This window comes from Nematolebias whitei, chromosome 1 (assembly GCF_014905685.2).
Source record: "Nematolebias whitei isolate Nwh7 chromosome 1, NemWhi1, whole genome shotgun sequence".
NCBI lineage: Eukaryota > Metazoa > Chordata > Actinopteri > Cyprinodontiformes > Rivulidae > Nematolebias > Nematolebias whitei.
Window position 1 is genome coordinate 10,138,574 of NC_056498.1, and position 13,632 is coordinate 10,152,205.

Below are 13,632 nucleotides of genomic sequence, written 5' to 3' on the forward strand. Positions count from 1 at the left end.
TATTGTTTCTTTAGCTTCTGTATTGCTAAAACGTACGGTATATAATTTCATTAAATGATCGGAGTGGCCATAGATTAATCTATGGTGGCCCATTTGCCACCCCCTGGTTCTGTCATTGTCTCTGGTCTAGGATAAAATTGTTCTCTCTATTCACCAGGATCTGTCACTGTGAGCTACCTCAGACAAGAAAAAGAAAAAACAAACCTCCTTCTGTTCTTCTCCTCAGTGTAACTCCTACCCACTGTAATGTTTTTAGTAAAAACATTAAGGTTTACTTGCATTCTCTGTTTTTCCAGTCCAGAAGCACTCATCTGAAAAACTACAAACATTCACTATTCAAATCCTTCAGCGATGGGGGACACTAGCTTAGCACTTGTTTAACAAGTGTATGAATTAATTTGAATAAATACTATTAAATAAATTAACAGTTATTAAATACTGAATGTGATATTTTAGCAAACTGTTTATCTGAACATGCAGTTCTATTTTTGCTTGATGTAGAATTTCAGCTGCTGAACATTTTCTTTCTTTGTCCTCCAAAATTTTTCAAGTCTAAAAAGCAAATGGTCCAGTTCAGTGTCTGTACTTGTATTAGAAAAGGAAAGTGCTGTATCGCGTGCAGAATTTGGTTTGTTTTCCTCGTTAAGCATGATCTCCTGTGAGCCAACACGTCATCTGGGTGGCACTGCTTGTGTTTCCAGGGCTACGAGAAAAATAAACTTGACCCTTTTGAATTCTAGAGCATTTTTATATAAAAGAACAGCTCTTCAGGAGAAGACTCAGCTGTGCACCTACAAGGGAAGAGAAAACAGCCAGCTAACACCCGTTGGTGGGTTGTTTTATGCATCTGTTCATTTTTTCAGGGCCCTCCCTCCCTCATGGGATATGTTGGTTGTGTTGGAAAGCTTCTCAACCCTTCCCCATTTGAGCCTCTGGAGGAGGCTGACCTCAAACATCTGCCCTTTAAGTGTGCACTCACACCAGCCCTGTTTAGTCCACTTTAATCGAACTCTAGTCCGTTTGCCTAGAATGTCCGTTGCGTTTGGGGAGGTGTGAATGTCCAATCAAACTCTGGTCCACCTAAAAACCTAGGTCTAGGTTAGGCTGAAGTGAACTCTGGCACGTTTTGAATGCGGTGTGAATGCAAGCTAACTGGAGACCGCTCCAAAAGCAGGAAGTGCACTACAGTGAAGGGCATTCTGGGTAAATACAACCAAAACAAACGCGCATTTCTCATACCTCATATGGAGCTGTCTCAGCCACCTTGTGTGAAAAACAACATTCTCCATGGTCTTCTGCCTCATCTTCTCATGCTGAGTCCATTGTTGAAAAATGACAAAACAGAAATCTTAAAACCGCTAAAATATGATGCCACTCCATTTTTGTTTTTATTTCCAGAAGTAAGTTGTGCTCAGTGTCTTCTACAGAGGTTTTTGTGTCGTTTCCTTCAGTAGTTCTTGGTGCAGTGCCACCACAGGCGAGGGGGTGGGGATGGGGGGAACAGGTTGGCTCGATTGACTCAGTGCAGTGTGAATGCACCAGCACCAGCTGAAATGTAAACAAATGTTATGAATATTGGTCCCCAATCGAACCAAGTCTACCGGACTATCCTGTGTGAAAACGACCTAAGACAGTGCTACTGTTGGCCTTGATGTGTGCTAAACATGTTAGTGATGTCCGTGTACATTCAGTGTGCCCCATAACGTTGTTCCGGGAATGTCCGTTTCTCACTGCAGCCCAACCCTGCTTTTGTGCCCAAGGTGGTGGGCTCATTTTTATAGACGATTATTTTTACAGCCTTTTCCGCACCGGAGGAACAGTGGTTCGACAAGCTTTGTCTAGTTCTGGCCCTGCGGACCTACTTGGACAGGGCTAGCAGCTTTTTGAGGAGCAGTCTCTTGGACAAAACCTTGTATGGACAAGCCTATCACAAAGCAGTGACCCTCCCTCTGTATAGTGGGAGCAACTCCCTTGGCTTGACCAGGTGTCTGCAACCTTTAGGATCAAAAGAGTAATTTCTAACCCCTTCGTTCACTAAATTAAACGTGACCAGAGCCGCAAAACCTGCTATAACCCATGAGCTACTTTAAGTTTGTTAGAGAGGGCTTTTCTGGCCAGTAGGTGTGAAATTATAAAACTAAAAACATTCAATGAATGTTAACATTTATTGATATTTTTACATTTTAAGACAAAAGAAAAGACTGGATTCCATCCGTCCGTCCGTCCGTCCGTCCGTCCGTCCGTCCATCCATCCATCCATCCATCCATCCATCCATCCATTTTCTTTACTCGCTTCTTCCTTTTCATGTTGCAGAGGGTCACTGGTGTCCATATCCAGGTTGCAAGTATATCATAGAACACTGGATTCTTGTAATGAAATTTAAAATGAAATGAAATTCTTGAAATGTAATTTAGAAAAACGGATAAACTCTCAAATCAAAAATTACCTAGACTCATTTAACATCTTACCTCTCCATCAATCTGGTTTCAGGAAACAACACAGCACAACAACTGCTTCACTGAAGGTTCTTAATGACGTTGTTGAAGCACTGGATGCTAAGGATTATTGTGCTGCACTTTTCTTAGACCTGTCTAAAGCTTTTGACACTATGGATCATAACATCTTGTGTCATAATCTCTCAGAAACTGGTTTCTCAGATCACAACATTGGTTGGTTCTCTAACTATCTCTCAGATAGGAGGCAATGTGTTCAACATAATGTTACTTCCTCCAGTTATTTAACAGTCAACAATGGTGCACCTCAAGGTTCATTCTTAGAACCCACCCTCTTTACAATCTACATAGGTAATGTAGGTCAAAACATCCCTGATGCATCCTTACATTTCTATGCTGATGACACAGTTGTTTATTGTCGAGCTAAAACAGTTGAAAAGGCTTTCCAGCTTTTGAAATCTGCATTCAAGTTCATCCAGTCTGATTTGTTCCGCCTCAAACTTGTCCTAAATGTCGACAAAACCAAAGGGATGCTTTTTTCAAACAGGAAGTCGGTCCCAGCTGTTCTTCCTCCGATTTTGTCCTCAAATGATGTCCCCATTGAGTTTGTTGATTCCTATAAATATTTGGGTATCTTGGTCGACTCACATCTTTCTTTTAAGCTCCATGTGGAAAACTTGGTAAAGAAACTGAAAGTTAAACCGGGTTTCTTTTTCAGAAACAGATCCTGTCTAACTCTGAATGCTAGGAAACACCTTATATCTGTGACTTTCCTTCCCTCCATTGATTACGGTGACATTATTTACATGAACGCTCCTACAAGAACCCTGCAAATGTTGGATGCTGTTTATCATGGTGCACTAAGATTCATAACTGGCTGTGATTATCGTACCCATCACTGCAACCTGTATTCACTGGTTAACTGGACATCATTAACTTCACGCAGACTCTCTCACTGGTACATTTTCATCTTTAAATCTCTTCTTGGTCTGTTGCCTTCATACATCTCTTCCTACATGTCTCTGCGTGAGTGCAGCTACGGAGTGCGCTCTCAGGACATTATTACCTGCAGTGTTCCCTCAGTGAGGACTGAACTAGGCAAAAGGGCCTTCTCCTACTCCGCTCCTGTTTCCTGGAATATTTTACAAAAAGATCTGAAGCTCTCGACCTTGACCTCTCTAAGTGGCTTTAAGAATCTGTTGGACTCCTGGCAGGGACCAATGCAGACATGTTCCTGTTTTTAGTTTCTACATTCGCCTTAGAATCTAGCTGGTTTTTTTTTGTTACTTTTTTTTGCCATCTTATTTGTAAAAAATAAATAAAATCTGTATGCCTTTTTATAACTGTTTATTGTTGTTGCTGTTGTCCATTGTTGTCATCTTTCTTTGTTGAAATCAGGTCTCTCTTGTAAATGAGTCCTCGAGGCTCAATGGGATTTACCTGTCTAAATAAAGGTTGAATGAATTTTACCAATTTTTTTGAAAACTAAAACAATGAACTGTGCAGGCTTATGTGCTTTTTAATTGTGGAGAAATTGAGTATCCTACTTTGAAGAAATAATGCATGAAGTTAAAGGGAGTATAATTTCCTCTGTATTATTACTAGAATCCACATATTTGTAAAGGAAATGACAGGATTTACCGGTCGGTCTACGTTCCTACCCTCACCTATGGTCACAAGATCTGGGTAGTGACCGAAAGAATGAGATCACAGATACTGGCGGTTGAAATGTTTTCTTCACAGGGTAGCTGGACTCTCCCTTAGAGATAGGATGAGAAGTTCGGTTATCCGGGAAAGACTCAAAGTAGAACTGCTCCTCCTCCACATTGAGAGGAGCCAGTTGAGGTGCTTCAGGCATCTGGTAAGGATGCCCCCTGGTTGCCTCCCTAGGGATGTGCTTCGGACATGTCCAACTGGGAGGATATCCCGGGGAAAATCCAGAACAAGCTGGAGAGACTATTGTCTCTTGGTTGTCCTGGGAACACCTTGGAATATTCCCAGAAGAGTTGGAAGAGGTGGCTGTGGAAAGAGATGTCTGGACCTCCCTGCTCAAGCTGCCTCCGCGACCTGACTTCGGAACAAGCGGAAGATAATGGATGGATGGATGGATGGATGACAGGAAAACTGCTTAAACTAGACATTTTGGTTGTGGGTATAACATCCTATAAAATTCAGTTTTATGTGGTCAAAGCTTGAAAGAGCTGCCATGGAGGAACGAAAGAGCCACATGTGGTTCCAGAGCCACAGATTGCAGACCCCTGGTCTATATAAACCAGAGCCTTCAGACACCTGTGGCCTGACTGTATCCTAGGCCCCTTTTAAAGGGGTCTGTATTCAGGACATATATGTGGCAAGTTGGTCCTCCTTACCATTTGCTTTTGCATGATTTTGCAAGTTTGACGTCTCTTTTCCAAGTATGAACTTTGCTGTATTAAACTCTGGGTCTTCTCTGGAACGGAGTGAGCACCTTTGAGTGCTGGTGGTTGCTAGAGATAAGGTGTTTGGAAATACGAGAGTCTGCATATCCCATAGTGAGACATTGAAATGAATGTTATGAAAATGAATTTTAGGTGTCTTGTGTAACCTCGGTTCTCAGAGTACCATGAGTGAGACGTCTCACCAGACAACTTTCCTTTGCTATTGTGAAGCGACATAACGTACTTAATTTCACTGATGCTGCATTGTGGAACAAAATACTTAGAAGGTGCATCACCAGACAATCAAGATTGGCTGGTGATAAGACAAACACACAGGGGAGGTGTATCCCACAGGAAGACATCTCACTCATGCTACTCTGAGAACCAGGGTTACACAAGTAACCTTAAGTTGTATCTTTTTTTAAATTTATTCAAAAGGGTACAAACAAATGTGACCATGTCTGTACTTCTATTTAAATTGAATCCACCTGTTTCACATGCACATAGATTTCTTTATTGTTGCCTCTTCCTTCATGTTATTTGCCCATGTCCTGAGAGGTTAAAGGCGTCTCAGTGTTTAATGTCTACATGCTCCTGTGAGTCTCAGTTTGCTGATGCTGTTGTGTTTGTGTTCATGCAGGAGTCCCAGATCTCCCGGCAGAGGAGGACAGTTGTTCCCTCGGTACCTCAGAACGCTGAGCAGGAGGCCAGGAGTCTGTTTGCTAAAGAGGTGAGTATCTGTGACTGCACTTTGCCTTTACATCATCTGACTTGTTAAAATCTAGTAAATAAAGGAGATATGAAATGAAACAGGAATTTATTCAATATTATTTTTCTGTAAACTGCGAACAGTAAACATGTTAAAATGCTGAAATAATGCACCAACATTAAAACACTCCCCTGGCATAACTTACACTCATCCATTGAGGCTTCAACTTCCAGCTTCTGATAGTGTGTCTAGTTACATTTTAATAATTTACAACTTCTTTTTATAAGAAAGTGTAGAAAGTAAGCCTCAGATAAACAGTCACTGTGTGAAAACTGTCATTTGTACCCAAATAATTCCTGAACTGTAAGCGTCAGTAGTGCCTGGTCGACCCACATGCCAATGTTTTTGTTTTTTATCAAAGTCTTTTTATTGATTTTATTGTTTTTGAACACACACACACACACAAAGAAAAAATGTTGAACAAAATCCCCTCCCATACCGAATCAGCCACACATGCAGTACATAAATGCCTTAAACAGGCATTGACATGTTTTCCTCGTATGACACAAAAGGCGGCCAAGTGTCCCAACAGAAGTTTCTTTTAACAGAACCGTTAAGGGTGTATCAAATTTTTCCCAGACAAATATGATACATCACTTCTCTTATCCGATATACATATGCTGTGGGGAGGTGGGGTGTCCTTCCAATTGCACAAAACAAGTCTCCTTGTCAAAAGAGAGCCAAAAGCAATCACATCCTTCCACATATCCCAGAGAAGGTGTCAAAGATAGCTTGTCAAAAAGTCTACAGTTTTGGGAAAGGTCTAGATTGTTTGCAGGAGTGTAGCTGGAGCTTGTTTACAAAGATTGCATGCGGGGTCCAGGTTGGCTTTGATCTTGGACAGCTTGTCTTTGGACCAGTGCAGCCTGTGCACCACCTTGAATTGAGTTACAGCATGTCTCAGACAGACTGGGGATGAGTAAATGTTCTTAATGATCTTTCTCCAGATTGAGTCTGATATGGATTCCTCCAAGTCTGTTTACCATTTCAGTTTAAGGGAGTCCAAACTGATCTCATGGTATGAACTGAGCAGTGTGTAGCTCTTGCTTAGTGTCAGACCTGCATTCCAAAATCTTGTGATGTTTAGAGGGGTTCACATGCCTATTTTTATGTCTCTACAGGTTGATGTGTAGAAGATATGAGAAGATAAAAAGACCTGTAACTTCTAAATTTAGGAAGTTTAGACAGGTTAAACGTTAGAATTTTTCCAGAAAATGATCAAACTTAAGCTGTGATTTTAGAAAAAACTGTTGAAGAGTTCAAAATGTCAGTCAGTCCAACATTTTTTGACCCGTTTAATCTTCAAATGATGTTTCTAATGTGAAGTTTAACTGATAGATGATGCTCCAAATAGAGCTGGGTTTTTATGTTTCCCAAAAATATCGTTGTCTATTTGGACATTTTTTTGTATTTATTTATTGCCTTTTATTTTTTAGGTTTTTACTATGTGCTGCTACCAAAAGTCATAGCTCGTTATTATCTATCTGTCCTAAGGTGGGACCTACTGTAGTTTGGCGTTGTCCGTCTCCAAACTGATAACACTTGAACATCAGAATGTCCAATGGCACAGCTGGACACCTCATGGGTTAAAGATGAACCCTGTTTATTTCAAGGCTACAAGCTCAAAGGTCAAAGGTGATCCAATTGGTAAAACCTTGTCTAGGTTACATTGGAGTAACAGAAATGCCCAAGTCTTTGTCCCCTACACTGTCTCATCTGTCCATAAACAAGGGACTACTTTACTCTTTTTGCATCGGCACCTAAAAAAACAGTGTTAAAAAAGCACCTTGAGTAATTTACCAATTATAAATATTTGTCATGCTAAAGTTTTTATCTCTGCTCTTGTAACTGTGTAGTTTGTCCCACTTTTTGTCATTTTTCCTTATTTCTTTGTTTCATCCGGTTCTCTGTGTCCACCTGTTTCACAGTGCATCAAGATGTACAACACTGACTGGCACGTTATCAGCTACAAATACGAGGCTTACTCCGGTGATTTCCGCATGTTGCCAAGGTAAGGAACATCAGAACTTCAGTCCGAACAGAAGTTGATTAACATAAGTCAAATCATCTTGAAGTAAAATGAGGTCAAGTCTTAGAACTTGTGTAAAACAGCACCACAACATCGCTTACAGCTCTTTACTGCCTGATATAGAGGATTTACAGGAGATTTACTCTGCTCATGTGGATTCGCTGTTTGGTGACCTACAAGACATCACATGATGTTGATGCAGCACCAAATCTGCTGCTGCACAGAAGAAGTGTTGCTCACAGACTGAAGCAGATTTTCTTCACTTAATGGTTTGAGGTTTTGACTTTTCACAGAGATAAAAACCTTCTGAGGAAACGAGGTTGTGACTACTGCCGCTATCAGAGCATACGGAACTGAAAATGGTGCTTAACTGTAAGATATGATACAAGTAGTCCCAACATATTAGTCATGTTACGATACAGCAGCTCTGATTGTTGATAAACTGCAAGACAATCTTCGAAATGATAGAAAATATCTAACTAACCGAAAATGAAGGGTTCAGCCAGATTTCATGTCGGACTGTGGGAAAATTGCTAAAGTTTTTTTTATATGGTCTATGTAAACATCTGCTTTGAACTGTAGATTCATTAAATATTGTAAGTATTTACTTCTGTTAACGTTGATGATTATTGTTTACGGCTAATGACAACCAGAATCCAGTTTATCATAAAATTAGAATATCATGAAAAAGTTGATTTATTTCAGTAATTCCATTCAAAAACTGGAACTTGTATATTATATTCATTCATTACACACAGACTGATATATTTCAAATGTTTATTTCTTTTAATGTTGATAATTATAACTGACACCTAATGAAAACCCCAAATTCAGTATCTCAGAAAATTACAATATTGTGAAAAGGTTCAATATTGAAGACACCTGGTGCCACACTCTAATCAGCTAATTAACTCAAAACACCTGCAAAGGCCTTTAAATGGTCTCAGTTGAGTTGTGTAGGGTGCACAATCATGGGGAAGACTGCTGACTTGACAGTTGTCCAAAAGTCGACCATCGACACCTTGCACAATGACGGCAACACACAAAAGGTAATTGCTGAAAAAGCTGGCTGTTCACAGAGCTCTGTGTCCAAACACATTAATGGAGAGGTGAAGGGAAGGAAACGATGTGGTAGAAAAAAGTGTACAAGCAACAGGGATAACTGCACCCTGGAGATGATGGTGAAACAAAACCCATTCCAAAATGTGCGGGAGATTCACAAAGAGTGGACTGCAGCTGGAGTCAATGCTTCAAGAACCACCACGCACAGACGTATGCAAGACATGGGTTTCATTTGTCGCATTCCTTGTGTCAAGCCACTCTTGAACAAGAGACAGCATCAGAAGCATATCGCCTGGGACTGCTGCTGAGTGGTCCAAAGTTATGTTCTCTGATTAAAGTAAATTTAGCATTTCCTTTGGAAATCAAGGTCCCAGAGTCTGGAGGAAGCAAGGAGAGACACAGAATCCACGTTGCTTGAGGTCCAGTGTCAAGTTTCCACAGTCAGTGATGGTTTGGGGTGCCATGTCATCTGCTGGTGTTGGTCCACTGTGTTTTCTGAGGTCCAAGGTCAATGCAGCCATCTACCAGGAAGTTTTAGAGCACTTCATGCTTCCTGCTGCTGACCAACTTTATTGAGATGCAGATTTCATTTTCCAACAGGACTTGGTACCTGCACATTGTGCCAAAGCTACCAGTACCTGGTTTAAGGACCATGGTATCCCTGTTCTTAATTGGCCAGCAAACTTGCCTGACCGTAACCCAGTAGCCATTTATGGGGTATTGTGAAGAGGAAGATGCACCAGACCCAACAATTCAGAAGAGCTGAAGGCCACTATCAGAGCAACCTGTGCTCTCATAACACCTGAGCAGTGCCACAGACTGATCGACTCCATGCCACGCTGCATTACTGCAGTAATCCAGGCAAAAGGAGCAACAACTAAGTATTGATGCTGTACATGCTCATACTTTTCATGTTCATACTTTTCAGTTGGCCAACGTTTCTAAAAATCATTTTTTTTATTGGTCAAGTAATATTCTAATTTTCTGAGATACTGAATTTGGGGTTTTCATTAGTTGTCAGTTATAATAATAAAAAATAAATAAACATTTGTGTGTAATGAATGAATATATAACAATAATAAGTTTCACTTTTTGAATAGAATTATTGAAATAAATCAACCTTTTCATGATATTATAGTTTTATGACCAGCACCTGTATGCAAACTGACCAACATGTCCATGTACTGTTCTGTGTATTCACTCCATACTTGGTCTGGGCTCATTTTGCTTCTTACTGCTTGAATGTGATGCATTCAAGTCAAGTCAACTTTATTTATAGAGCACGTTTTAAACAGAAACTGTTATCAAAGTGCTTAACAACAACATCAATGGGAGTAAAATTAATGAAAAAAAATACAATACACTAATGACAATACTGAAGAATTAATAAAAAGCATTTAAAACATAGGATCACAGAACAAAAAACAAAACACTAAATCAATTCACACTGTGTGAAATGCCTGCGAGAACAGATGTGTTTTTAGCAGAGATTTGAACTGAGGAAGAGAGGTGGCCTGCCTAATATTGGGGGGCAGGTTGTTCCAGAGTTTGGGGCCCATGACTGAAAATATCCGATCTCCTCTGAGCTTCAGTCTTGTTTTAGGAACAGCCAAAAGCAGCTGATCGGATGATCTCAGGGCCCGAGAGGGAACGTATGGTTCCAGAAGCTCAGAGAGGTAAAGGGGTGCGAGGCCATTTAGGCATTTGAAGGTCAACATAAGAATTTTAAAGACTTTCAGCATGGAGTCTGTTGGCCTACAGACCTGCTGAGGGGTTCAGGAGATCCAGGTTGCTTTGACAGCAGCCTTCAGCTCATGTGCACTGTTGACTCAGGTGTCTCTCATCTTCATCTTGTCTAAATCTCAGAGCTTCTCTGTGGGGTTTAGGTCAGGTCAGTTTCCTGCCAGTCAGATACTTTTGGCAGTGTGGGCAGGTGCCAGGTCATGCTGGGAAATCAAAGCAGCATCTCCGTCAATAGAGAGCAGCCTGAAGTGCTCTAAATGTCCTGGCAGATGGCTGCGCTGACTTTGGACCTGGTTGGTGGACCATCACCAGCAGAGGATACGGCTCAAACCACCACTTGCTAAACTTCACTCTGGGCCTCAAGCATCTTGGATTCTGTGTCTCTCCACGCTTCTTCTGGAGTTAAGGACCTTGATTGTCGAATGAAAACCCTTTAAATAGTTAAAATTTTAAAAATAATTTAAATTTACTTTTTTTATTTTAAGCTGAGATGGCTCTAAAAGACTGACTTGTTTTTGTGAAAAATAATATTAAAATTAGAAAATTTAATCAGTTAAATAAAGTTGTTGATTTTGTTTTCCCTTGAGGAACACTAACCGTCATAAAGTTAAAGGACTTCCAGGGTTTACCAGAAATAGATGTGAATAAATCACTCTTATGTGGAGTACATGTTCATGTTCAAGAGTTACTGACAAAAACAGACGAGCATCATAAACCAGTCTGAGATTAGTTGTTTCATGTTCAAACCTTGATTTCATAAAGAAACTGGACTTTAAGATGTGTTGCTGACCTCAAAGACAAAGACTAACAGGACATGCAGTGATTTATTTTTTTCTTTTGTGTTTTTTTTTTTAAAGCAAAGTCCTAAAGACAGACAAGCTGCCAGCTCATGTGTTCGAGGTTGATGAAGACGCCAAAGACGAGGTGAGAGCCCGAGTGCCAAAGAATTGCAGACGTTGATCTCGACAGGTAGGACGAGCTGTCGGTTGACTCAGCTGTTAATGTTCAGATAGCACCATGTCCATGTCAAGGACTTCTAGTGGTGTCCTGCACAGCTGGTTCAGAGATGGCACTGCTCAGACAGAATCGTAACAGGACTGAACACACACCCCTGTCCTGAAAATAGTAGCTAACATACAATCGTTGCTGTTTCTCTGTATTCCAGGAGAATGGGCAGAACATACGTGACTTACGATCTGTCAGTCGACCGTTCCACCCCTCTGAGAGTGAGCAGCCATAAGCTATGAAACCAGAGACCATATATGTCCTATAAATAGATCTCATCGACCTGCCTCCTTCTGGCCTCTGGATGGCCGGGGATAAACAGACAAAGAAAAGGTTTAACTGAGTTAACGCTGTTTGGCTGCTGGGACAACAGTTCAGGATTACCACTCTCTGCTAACATCACCTCTGCATCACCTTTTGTATCTTCAATACCTTTAGAACAAACATTCTTTATGTGAACAAACAGAAACAAGCATGGATGATAAGATAACTCAGTGAGATGGGAATGATCTGCGATTAGTTTCTTCATGATGGTTAGAAGCTGTGTGTCGCTCTGGATTGAGAGATGAGAATGAAGGATGGGCATTCTGCAGGAGGAAGGCAGCCAATCAGACTGGAGGACAAGGCCTCGTGCAGAGGACTAAACAGCATCTTAATGTGAACACATTAGTTTCTACTGGGAGAGCAGTACACCCATCCCAAATTCAATTCAGTTTATTTATATGGCGCCAAGTCACAACAGAAGTCATCTCAGGGTACTGAACAGAAACATTCATGTTCATAAAAAGTCAGTTAATATCATTATTTATCAGAGGAGCAAGCAGATTGAGTCTTCACTTCCTCACAGTCTCCCATCCAGAGCAAGCACAATGGCAACAGTGGAAAGGAAAAACTTCCTCATGAGGAAGAAACCTCCAGCAGAACCAGGCTCAGGACAAGCGGCCATCTGCTTCAACGAGCTGGGTTTGAGAGGACAGGAAGGAGGAACAGATACACAATGGCAGAACCAAAATGGAGGCAAGCAGGATTTTCTCTAGGAGGAAATACAAAAATCATGTTTAGAAATAATTCCAAATACAAACTATTCATTTGATGAAATAAGGTCAGTTTGTCCTCCAGCTGTCTAAGCATATAGCAGCATAACTAAGGGATATCTCAGGAAACCAAGCCACCTTAACTATAGGATTTATCAAAAAGGAAAGTCTTAAGCCCAGTCTTAAAACTGGACAATGTCTCAGCCTCACGGACAGAAACTGGAAGTTGGTTCCACAAGAGAGGAGCCTGATAACTGAAAGCTCTTCCTCCCATTCTGTTTTTGGAAACTCTAGGAACCACAAGTAAACCTGCATTTTGAGAGTGAAGTGCTCTGTTAGGAAAATATGGAACACTAAGATCTGTAATATAAGATGGAACTACAATAGGTTGTTGAGAGCTTTGTAGGTTAGAAGTCAGACTTTGAATTCAATTCTGGATTTGACAGGAAGCCAATGGAGAGAAGCTAAAACTGGAGAGATATGACCTCTTCTTCTAACTCCAGTTAAGACTCTGGCATCAGCATTTTGGATTAACTGAAGACTTTTTAAAGAAGTACTTGGACACCCAGATAATAAACCTTAAACAAACTAGTCAAGGAAACACTCGAGCACACGGCCGATGATTACAGAAGGTTGATGACGTCACGCCAGGAGTGTGCGTTCAAAGGGCAGGAATGTGTGTTCACAGGCAGGAGTGTGTATTCACAGGCAGGAGAGTGTATTCAAAGGCAGAAGCGTGTGTTCACATGCAGGAGTGTGTGTTCACAGGTAGGAGCGTGTGTTCACAGGCATTATTGTGTATTCACAGGCAGGAGTGTTGTGTTCACAGGCAGTAGCGTGTGTTCACAGGCATTATTGTGTATTCACAGGCAGGAGCGTGTGTTCACAGGCAGGAACGTTCACACGCAGGAGTGTGCATTCACAGGCAGGCATGTGCGTTCACATGTAGGAGTGTGTGTTCACAGGCATGACTGTGTGTTCACAGGCAGGAGTGTATATTCACAGGAGGAGCGTGTATTCACAGGCAGGAGTGTGCGTTCACAGGCAGGAGTGTATATTCACAGGCAGGAGCGTGTATTCACAGGCAGAAGTGTGTATTCACAGGCAGAAGTGTGTATT

At 41.1% G+C, this 13,632-nt stretch overlaps 1 protein-coding gene across 1 annotated transcript in view; it reads left to right on the forward strand.

Moving 5' to 3' along the window:
• LOC119414651 (dedicator of cytokinesis protein 11) overlaps nt 1-13,632 on the forward strand; it is a gene marked incomplete at its 3' end in the record, with an annotated part of 46,558 nt that overhangs the window by 17,069 nt on the left and 15,857 nt on the right. Inside the window, exons 3-5 of the mRNA XM_037681756.1 lie at nt 5,512-5,601; nt 7,569-7,651; nt 11,332-11,398. Coding sequence (XP_037537684.1) covers nt 5,512-5,601; nt 7,569-7,651; nt 11,332-11,398 — 240 coding nt within the window. The remainder of the gene's footprint in view (nt 1-5,511; nt 5,602-7,568; nt 7,652-11,331; nt 11,399-13,632) is intronic.